Below are 10,696 nucleotides of genomic sequence, written 5' to 3' on the forward strand. Positions count from 1 at the left end.
CCTGAGCAGCTATGCGAGAAACGCCGCCCGGCGTCTCAGCTATTTCCCCTGCGAGCAGCCGGCTGGGCCTTGCTGGGGGAGCAAATTCTTCTGGCAAGGCCGGGGCCGCCTGAAAGGAGGCCTGTTCTCCGGGGCGGGAGGAGCACACGGGGGGAGCAGCGGCTCGGAGCCGCCCTTCGCCACAGCACCCCCAAGGAACTGTGCTTCTTTCATCTCCTAAAAATAACAGGCAGGGGCGAGGGCTCAGGAGCCCCGTCACGGGCAGGGCCTGGCTCGACACACGCATTCCTCTCGCCAGAGCAGGGCCAGACACAGCCTGAGCAGGGCCGGACGCGGCCCCTCAAGGCAGCCCTCCCCCCAGAGCTGCCTGCCGCCCGCAGCCTCTGGCAGGGGCCGGAGCGGAGCGGGGGCTCTTCCAGGAAGGCGAGGAACAGCGGGAGCTGCTCCTTCCCAGAAGGGCCGGCCAGGCTCTTGGCTGCCAGCTGCAGAGCACAGGGAGGGCCCGGCTGGTCCCCAGGGGCCAGGCTGCGTGCGTGGGAGAGCAGTGCTCCAGCACAGACGGACAGCGGGCTGGGGGAGGGACAGGCAGCACCGACAAGGCACGCATAGCCCCAGCCCCGGCACAGGCTCCCACCTTTGGCCCTCCTGAACATCAGGGCCAGCGAGATGCTGCCCCAGCCCATCTCAAAGTCCGGCATCGACACCCCTTTCACCGTGACCTGGAAAGCTGCTTCATGGGTGCAGATGTGGATGCAGACCTTAGAGCGTTTGCAATGCTCCCAGTGGAAGCAATGTGACGAGACAGACATCCGCCACATCCCTCTGGCCTCGTGGGCACAGCCACAGCAGCAAGCGCTACCAAGGACCAGCTCAGCCGGCACACGAGGCAGAGCCACCCCGGAGCAGCTCCAGGGTCGCGCTCACTTTCAGAGGAGGTGGCCTCACAAGCCACGGCTTGATGGGTGCCCACGTGTTACAGATGGAGGCGTCAGACCCCAGCCTGTGCGGGTGCCGAGTGGGTGGCAAGACACCTCTACCCTAACAGCGAGGAGATCCCTGGAGGCACAGCTGGTGTGCTCCTCCCCAGCTGGAAGGACTCCTGTGGGGACTGACAAGAGGGGTAGGGTGCCACACAGCCCAGCCTCCTCTAGGCAACTGCCACTGCCTTGGGAAGGAGGCCACACAGCGCTGGGGGGTCCCTAGAAAAGTGCTTTATTTGAGTACAGAGGGGAATGGTTGCACCATGAGTCCACCCAAGCACCCGGCCGGGCCCCTCTGCCTGGCCCCTTCCAGTCCCTCGCAAGCTCTCAGTCTCTCCCTGACCGGCACAGACATGGCTCAGTCCTGTGTCCTCGGCTCTCGGCCAGCACCACCAGCCAGCGCCCGCAGTGGCCCGCACAACAGCACCGCTACTCCGTGACCTCGGGGACCACGCTCACCAGCAAAGTGTCGTAGCCACGCCGCACCAGCAAAGCCAGGTTCTGCTGCGTCCGTACTGCCTCGTACACATCCTCTGCACGGCGCGATGCCTGCCCGTTGATCTCCAGCACAACGTCACCTGCCTTCATCCCTGCCCTGTGGGGAGAATGACGACAGGAACACACAGCGGGCGAAGCAGACACTCAGCTTCGCCTTCCCAGAAGCAAGGGGAGCCAGGCACTACAGGAGGCTTGGGCTGCTGCACCGGGCATTCCTCCAGCCACACAGGTACCTTGGCCAACAGGACACCAAGCCTGGACAAGCGTCACCAGTTGGTTTCTGCTACAGACTGACGGCTGCCGGGCCCAAGCCCTGCTGCTCTGGAGCAGAACACTCAGAGCTAAATACATCCCCTCCTGCGTAGCTGCTCTCCCATGCCACCCCCCAAGGCACAGGGCAGCACTTACTGATGGGCCGGGGAGCCAATGATCACCTTGTGGATTAGCACTCCATAGGAGACATCGGGGAAGCTGGGGTCACGCAGCTTCAGCTCAGCCAGGATGCTGCAGAGTGAAAGTCAGCATCATGGTAAGGAGCTGGGAGGCAGAGCAGGGCTCCCACCCCACCACAGCTGCACAAGCTTGGAGACCATGGCACAGCACCTCTCGTCCCGCATCCCTGCATGCTACTAAGCACAAGCGACCAGCTGCAAACCCCAGGGGCACCCAAACACCATCTTCCTGTCAAAAACTAGAGGACAAAAGTCCTAACTGTGCCAGGGAGAGCTAGAAGCTACCAGAGCAGCTGCCAGCTGGATCACAGCTGCTGGTGATGCACCTCCTCTGTCTGAGCAGCCCCACATCAGGCCGCCCTTCCTGGTATCAGATCTACCCCTTCCCTGCTGCAGTTTCACTTCTCTGCCTTCGGCAGGTAGGACACAGAACAAAAGCTATGCCCCCTCTTTTTGCCAGATGTGTCAAGCAGAGGTATACCTACATCTCTCCTCTGGAGTCGTTCCTCCAATCTTCCCACAGATTAGGTTTTCTAAACCTAGGTTAGATTCTGCACCTCTCACTGCTCCTCTTTGGACTCTCTCCAACTGCTCCTCACCCCTCCTGAAAGCATCCAGAACTGGACACAGTGCTCCAGCTGGATCTCACCAGAGTGCAGGGACCATGCATCTTGTAAACAGCATCTTCCCTCAAACACTGTGCATCAGCTCTGATCTGCTGCAGCCCCAGAAATTCTCACGGTCTCTCTGCCCAGCTCCTTGTTCCTTATCAGGTACCTGTCAGTCAGTTATGGCTCCTCACTTCGCACTGGTTCTGCTGAACTCTACTGTACTTTTTCACAGACCTTTGCAAGCTGCCATCCCTTCTTGATTTCACAGGATCACAGCATGGTTAAGGTTGGAAGGGGTCTCTTGAGATCACCTAGCCCAACCCCGCTGCTCAAGCAGGCTCAGTCAGAGCAGGTTGTCCAGGACTGTGTCTGGTCAGGTTTTGAGTATCTCCAAGGTTGGAGACTCTCCAACCTCCCCAGACAACCTATGCCAGGCTTTGACCATCCTCCTCACAGTAAAAATGTGATTTCTTGTGTTCAGATGGAATCTCACGTGTTTCAGTTTGTGCCCGTTGCCTCTTGTCCTGTCACTGGGCACTACTGATAGAACTACCGATTTGATGTGGTCTGCACATTTACTAAGTCAAGTCTGCTTCTTCACCTCAGTCACTAAAGCTGAACAACACATGCCCTTAAGCAGGTCTCTCTATTAACATAGTAAATGCGTGATTTTAAGCTACATAGCACTAAGAATGGCTGCACCCAGTTGTGGTGGGTTGTTGACCCCGGCTGGCAGGTCCCCACCTAGTTGCTTGGTCACTCCCCCAGCAGGATGGGGGAAAGAATTTGAAGGGCAAAAGCAAGAAAACCTCGGAGTCTAGATAAAGATAGTTTAACAGGTGGAAAAAGAAAAAGAAAAAGGAAAAAAAGAAAAGAGAAAAGAGAAAAAGGAAAAAAAGAAAAGAGAAAAGAGAAAAAGGAAAAAAAGAAAAGAGAAAAAAAAAGGAAAAAAAGGAAAAAAAGAAAAGAGAAAAAAAAAGGAAAAAAAGGAAAAAAAGAAAAGAGAAAAAGAAAAGAAAAAAAAGAAGCAAGCGATGCAAAGGCACTCACTGACCACCTCCCACCAGCAGACTGATGCCCAGCCAACCCCCGAGCAATGGCTGCCTTGGAAAAACTCCCCCCAGTTTTATTGCTGAGCACGACGTCATACGGCATGGTCAGTTCAGGTCAGCAGTCCCAGCTGTGTCCCCTCCCAGCCTCCTCCCTGGGGGTGCCAAGTGAGAAACAGGGCAGGCCTTGACACCGCGTAAGCACTGGTCAGCAGCAGCTGAAACATCTGTGTGTTACCAACAGTTTTGGTCCCAGATCTAACACACAGCACACCATGGGCTGCTATGAAGAAAAGGACTCCATCCCAGCCAGACGCAGTCCACAGGTCAGCCAGATGAGGGGTCCATCTTCCTCACCACCCTATCACCGACAATGCCAGCTGCAGATGAGATAGTTCCCCAGATGCCTATGGCCGCCAGCTGCCTGGTTTAGCTCTCCTGAGCTGTAATGCTGCATCTTTGCATTTGCAAGCCAGTAATGTTTTTCTTCTGTAAAGCTTTCTAGTTGCTCTTTTGAACCCTACAACACCAGCAAGTTCTATCACACATTGCATGAAGAACCAACCCATGTTTTGGACGTCCCTCTAGTAACACCCCGACCAGCAACACACCCCAGCAGCAGTTTCATGTAGAACCTGTCCCCAGTAATCAGTGTCTCTTTCCTTTGCTGTTTTCAAAGTCCTTTGCTCAGTCCCTACTTACTCCATGCTGTAAGATGACTGCAGATTTTCCAGGACCAGCTGCCAGACTGGTCACTGGCTGTGCTGAAGCTGGACCCGCTTCCCAGGAGCCATGTCCTAAGCGTTTCACGCTTCTTCCCTGACAGACTGCGTCCTGTATGCCTATCCAGTGAAGCAGGAGGAGGTTGGGCTCCCACATCCCACCGGTTTTGCCGAGTACCAGCACCATCTACTGGGCATGCCAGCAATGCTGACAGTGTTCCCCCACCCACCCCACTGCCGCCAGTCTCACGAGGCACAGAGCGTCTGCTCCTCCATTTGTGTCCCAGGCAGGAACCCCAGAGACCGCTCGTGGTGTCCAGAGGTGCAGGCAGCCTGCAAACTCAACCAACACACAAGAGCCACAAGAGCTTTAGCAAGGGCAGAGCACAGCCCTGAAAGGTGTTTCTGCCAAGGACACTCCAGCCACCAGCCCCACTAATACGCTGAGCCCCAAGAGTCAGTTAAAAGTCTCTTGAAAGATGGCTGCAAGAGCCAAGGAACCAGAGCAAGGGACTCTGTCCTTGAACCGGAGAACTGCTCTCAGAGGTGAGAGTGCAGGTCCAGCACAATCCTAACACATGCACTTGCTGCATCTAGAAGGCCGCTGATAGACAATCAGGTATAGTTCCTGCAGCAACTCCCTCCCAGGGCTCACAGCCCTGAGCGGAGCTCTGTGCAGGCCTGACCAGGGCTGTCCAGCCCTCAGCAGGGCACATCTGCCACAGGGCACCTGCCTCAGGGTGCTTGGTCAGCTGCCAAGGCCTCAGGCATGTCTCGGGGACCAGCTGAAGCAAGGGCAGCAGGTGATCCTTCTATCAGACCCAAGCAGGTTGTCTGTCTGCAATCCTCTTTGCTGACCAGAGCGTTCCTTGAGATGCAGAGGTAACACAATGCCCTTCCCAAGTCACAGCCATGAGGGTGAAGAGTCTCAGACCCACGAGAAGTCCTCCTCTCCCCACTCGCCAGTGCTGTACTGGTCAGCACCATGATGACTCCTTTCCAGAGGCAGCACCCAGCCTTCCTCCTGAAACCCAGCAGCCTCGCACCACCCTCTGGGCGGCAGCCACGCTGTGTGTGCCAACACAGCCTGCTCCCCTTCCTGTTTACCTCCTCCCTCAGTCGACTACCGCAGGCAAACTTGCCATTTCTTATTCTGAAAGTTCCATATTCTAGAACTGTTTCTGCACCACAGCAATTCACCTGGTAGATTCCCTCCTCCCAGAGAGTACAACTTGCCCAACTGTTCCATCACAACTTTCAGTTGGCACGTTGCATATCTATTAATTACACAATGTTTCTGGTGGCTTTTCATTCATGCTGTGTTGCAAGAGCTCTTTATCAAATTCCCCTCAATGACAATTATAGACTGATCTAGGACTTTTTATCTGCTTGCAGATTCTGCCACAAGTGTAGAAACTTGCAAGCTTCTAATTTACCTCTGACACAGCCTAGAGTCTAAACACAAGACAAGCACAAAGAGATGTGAGAGTAAATGCTTAAGATGTGAAGACAATCCTCCCAAAAAACAGGCGCACTCAGTTTGGAAGATCGCGTCACACAGTCAGCATGCCCCAACAAGACCGGTCCGTTGGTCCCCAGACCTTAGAACACATACCTGGGTGTAAGAGTCAGCATCATCACCCCTATGTAACGGCGCTTTGTCTCTGTATTGCCAAACCAAGAGCCTGTTGAAGGAAAGGACATCAAATGACAAGGCTTAAAACAGACATGCACTCAAAATAGTACTGGGCTGAGCCAGCCAAGTCACAAAGCCTACACACCTCAGGGCAGACACCATGCAGAGGGAGTCATTCTGATTCCCTACCGACAGCTTATTTAAGTTCCATTTACCAGTTAGAGCTCTATAGGTATTGCATACTTTGCTTTCCTAGTTTGATTTGTCATCTTTTTTGGCTGAGAATATCACTCCACGGTGTCAACATGAGAACCAGAAAGCAAGAGTCTGCATTAAATAATCACAAACACAAAGGAACAAAAAGAGGCAATGTTCTACAGGACTAAATTAACTACCTGTCCTTTACGATACAGCTGAATCCTGCACCTGCATTTCCATTAGTACACACAGGGCTAAGTAGCCCCCAGTTTCCAAGTCATCCCTTCCCTTTTTTGAACACCAAATAATGGTCCACCAATTTTCCCATATGCTGAGATCTACTGAAAAGTAGCAATGAACAACAACAACAACAAAAAAATCAAATCCTCACCTACTCCTGGGGACTTAAGTGCAAGCTACTTGGGACACTTTAAAAGTATCTTCCTGCAGCAGATGCACAGCAGCATCCTCCTTGCAGTCTGTTAGGCCCCTGTGGGCAAGGAAGTAGCAGCACAGCTTTCTCATGGCAGAGGGGAGTTTCATGCCAGATGGGAGAACCTTCTTGCCCCCAAAGACTCTTTCTCCTGCTCTGCTTGCCCTTTTCTCAGAAGAAGGGCCCAGAGCCCAGCTGTGCCAGAGCTTCCCTCTTTCGTCCTCCTCCTTCTGGCCTCCTTCCCCCAGTACCCGAGCAGGGAGGCACCCAACTCACTTTTGCGCTGCTCCTCCTTTTGCAGGAACTTCCGCAGCTGGTCTGAGGGGATGGCAAAAGAGATGCCTGATGTCACCTTCATAGTGTTCACCCCAATCACTTCGCCATCCTACAGGGGAAAGGGTACTGTGCTATCCAGCCTGCATCGTTGTGGAGAGGAGGGAAACTACCATGCAAGCCTGGAGTCCTCCCTGCGTGCCCATCCCTTCCCAGCCTATTTCTTCTGCAGCCTGCCCAACCCTGCTGAGGCTAGGCAGGGACCGGTCCCATGGGCCGCAGCCCACGCAGCCCCTCCCTCTGCCCTGCCAGCATCAGCCACGCCAGCCTCACCAGCGTAGGGCTTGGCTCTGCCACACCAGAGTCCCATTGGCTCAGGCTCCCCGAAACAAATGCTGAACAGGACTCCCATCCCCTGCTCCGCCTCACAAGGGACCTGGTGCATGCACAGTCCCTCCCACCTAGCGCTCCCACTGAGGGCCACCGCGCCCCAGGGGGCACAGACCGGAGGGCACGTGGCACCTCTCTGCCCCAGCCAGCTAGGGTGCAAGCAGGAGAACTCACCAAGTTGACGAGGGGTCCCCCGGAGTTCCCAAACTGCAGCAGAGGAGAGAGCAGTTAAACAGGCCAAGAAAGTGACATCCTCACACAGCAGGACCCGCGGCAGGGAGGCAGAGTCCAGAGAACGGGGTCAGGCCGAGAAACGCAGCCAGCACCCGGGTTATGGCCAGAATCCCTTCGTCTCCCAGTGCTCTGTGTCCAGCCTCCTCTGACCTCACAGCACCCACAGCCCTTCCCCAGCTCCCCCCTCCCCAAAGAGGGCAACCGGGATGAGGTGCCAACCCGCTGCGCACTGCAAGCTCCCCTTACATCGATAGCAGCATCGGTCTGGATGTACTCCATGTCAGAGGTGGTCAGGCCCAGCTCCCGGCTGCCCCGCTGGGCAGAGCTGACGATGCCGGAGGTGATGGTGTTCTGTAGGGCGAACGGGCTGCCCATGGCCACCACGAACTCTCCCTGCCGCACCTCGGAGGAGCGCCCAAGGGGCAGGGTGGGCAGTGGGTGCTGGAAGAGAGGAGGTCAGCGAGCAGATGGGAGGGAATGAAGGGAGCGCCTCCACAACTGCGATGCACACCTTAGGCTTGATCTTGATGGTAGCGATGTCTGCAACCTGGTCCACGTCCTGCACCACAGCATCGTACTGCTCGCCGCTGGCCAGCTTCACCCGCACGCGCCGCCGGTTTGCCACCACGTGAGCGTTGGTCACAATGAGCCCATCCGGAGACACCAGGAAACCCGAGCCGTTGGAGATGGGCACATCACGGCCTGAAAAGGGATGCCTGCAAGGTGGGCACAGGTCAGGGAGGGGTGGCAAGGACCCTGAGGGGACTGGTGGGGACTCTGGGGTGGGGCAGGCAGGGGCCAGGCAGATTGGGTGGCCCAGGCTGGTAGGCCTGGGAAGAAGCGGGGGATAGTGAGGATGTCTGTGCAACAGCACAATGGGGGAGGCTCCTTCACTTCCCCGTGAAAGGTCCACATCCTAAGAGTCCACACAAACACGCACGCAACAGGGGAACAAGCAGGAAGAATCAGGAGTCTGCGCACAACTGCAAAGGTACAATCCCGCTGGGACTACAGAGGCACGGTGGGAAGCTTACGTGAGTGGAGAGCTGCAATGGATGGCGCAGGCTCTTTGGGAAAGAGCGGCAAGGAGGTAAGTAGAAGGGGTTGCGATCTGCACAAAGAAGTAGCCTGAACAGACAGAGCCTTGCCTCAGAGCAGGTAATAACCACTTGGGAGGCGATGGGTACATCTTCTTCAGACAGCTAGAGGAAGACTCACGATTGCAGGCCCTGGTCCCCACGGGGGACATCAATCACCCTGACCTCTGCGGAAAGGCCTGGTGCTGAGTGAGGCAAGGGGCCTAGTGACACAAGACACAGAAAGGGCTGAGGTGATCGGTGCCTTTTTGCCTTCTTCCTTGGGCCTCCCAAGTCCCTGTGCCCAGAGGCAGAGTCTGTGGGAATACAGCATTACGCAGAAGAAGATCAAGGGAGGGATCGCTGAAGCCAACTGGACACGCACAAGTCCATGGCACCAGACAGGATACACACGAGGGGTATGGCTCATGTCCCTGTGAGGGCTCAAATATCACAGTGGTACAGGGGGGCTCCTGATGGCTGGAAAAAGGCAAACGTCACACCAGCCTGCGAGATTGCCAAGAAAAAGGGTCCTGAAAACTGCAGGTCAGCCAGCTTCACTCCTGTCTCTGGGAAAGTTATGGAGCAAACGCTCCCAGAAACACTTCCTGGTACGCAGCACAGAAGAAAGGGACTGAGAGCAGCCAGCCCAGCCTTACCAACAGCAAATCATGCTCGACCAGCCTGGCTGGCTTCTGTGAACAGATGAGTGGCTGTGCAGCAAGGGGTGAGCAGCGGATATTGATTACCTTAAGAAGGTTTTCAGCATGGTGTCCCGTGGTACCCTTCTAGCCACGCAGGTGACATGCAGGCTGATAAGCAGATAAGGTGAATGGAAAACTGGCTGGACCACCAAGGTTCAGGTCCAGCTGGTGGTCAGCTACTAACACCACCCCTCAGGAACCGAGAGGAGGGCCAACGCCATTTAACACCTTTCACGTTCGTGAACCGGAGGACGGGACACTGCACGCTCTCAGCAAGCCCGCAGGTGACACCACACTGGAGGGAGCAGTCAACAAGCTGAAGGGCAGAGCTACTATTCAGAGGTGCCTCGACAGGCTGGAGACACAGGCTGGCAAGAACATTGTGCGAAGTTCTGCTCCCGGGACAGAGTAATCCTGCGCCGCAGGACAGCCCGGGGCCGCTGCCCAGAAGGCAGCTTTGCCGGAGCGGGCCTGGAGGACAGGAAGGCGGCGGCGCGGCAGCGGCGCGTCCCTGCGGCGAAGGGCGACCGCACGCCGGCGGGCAGCGGCGCGACCGGACGGATCCCTCCCTCCCGCGGCGCTCGTGGGACCCCACCCGGGTGCCGTGCCCTGTTCAGGCTGCTGGGACACGAGACGGCCGGGGCGGGGGGGCTGCGCTGCGCGGGGAGGCTGGGAGAGGGGGGCCGTGCAGCCGGGGAGGGCGGGGGATCCCTCCCTGGGCGTGCGGGGAGGACGGGGCCAGGCCCCTCTCGGAGGAGCAGGACGGGAGAGGGAAACTGCCCCGTCGGGTTGCGGGGAAGCTGGCTCCGCGCGGGCTGCGGGCCGGGCCGGGGGCGGCCGCCCGGCGCCGGTGCCGGTACCTGCCCACGATCTCCACGTAGACCAGCGCGGGCGCCGTCTTCTCCACCACGTCGGCGATGAAGTTGAAGGCGGCGCGGGGCGAGGCGGGCGGCGGCGGCGGGGCGGGCGGGGCGGGCACGGCGGCGCGCAGCGCGGGCAGCGCGGGCCGGCGGCCCTCGCCCTCCCGGGCCCACAGCAGCACCAGCGCCGCCGCCCCGGCGCCCAGCGCCGCCGCCAGCGCCCGGCCCCCGGCGGAGGGGGAGGGGGCGGAGGGGGGGGAGGGGGAGGCAGCGGGGCGTCGGCGGCCCCGCACAGCGCCCGGCACCAACGCGCCGCGCCCGGCCGCAGCGGGACCCGCGCCCACCGCGCCAGCGCCGCCATGCTGCTCGGGCGCCCGCCTGCGGGGCGCGCTGGGAGCTGAAGTCCCGCCCCGCCAGGCCCGCCGGGAGGCGTAGTCCTGAAGCGGGGGTCTGCCGGAAGCTGTAGTCCGCCGCGGGGCATGCTGGGAGCTGTAGTCCCGCCGCGGGGCGCGCCTGTAGCTGTAGCCCGGCCGCCGACGGGGGAGGTCAGGGAGGCTCCGGGGCGAGAGCAGCTCGCCGT

The 10,696-nt window shown here is 58.2% G+C and overlaps 1 protein-coding gene across 1 annotated transcript; it reads right to left on the reverse strand.

Annotated features, from left to right (window-relative positions):
• Positions 1-1,198: 1,198 nt before the first annotated feature.
• On the reverse strand, positions 1,199-10,521 carry HTRA2 (HtrA serine peptidase 2). The gene is given in 9 exon segments (XM_072863275.1): positions 1,199-1,575; positions 1,887-1,982; positions 5,928-5,997; positions 6,856-6,964; positions 7,417-7,449; positions 7,723-7,917; positions 7,988-8,192; positions 10,117-10,351; positions 10,354-10,521. Coding segments are annotated over 9 exon segments (1,233 nt in total). The 5' UTR covers positions 10,478-10,521; the 3' UTR covers positions 1,199-1,409.
• Between the last annotated feature and the right edge of the window lie 175 nt (positions 10,522-10,696).

The sequence above is a fragment of the Ciconia boyciana genome, chromosome 5, assembly GCF_034638445.1.
Source record: "Ciconia boyciana chromosome 5, ASM3463844v1, whole genome shotgun sequence".
In the NCBI taxonomy this organism is placed as follows: Eukaryota; Metazoa; Chordata; class Aves; order Ciconiiformes; family Ciconiidae; genus Ciconia; species Ciconia boyciana.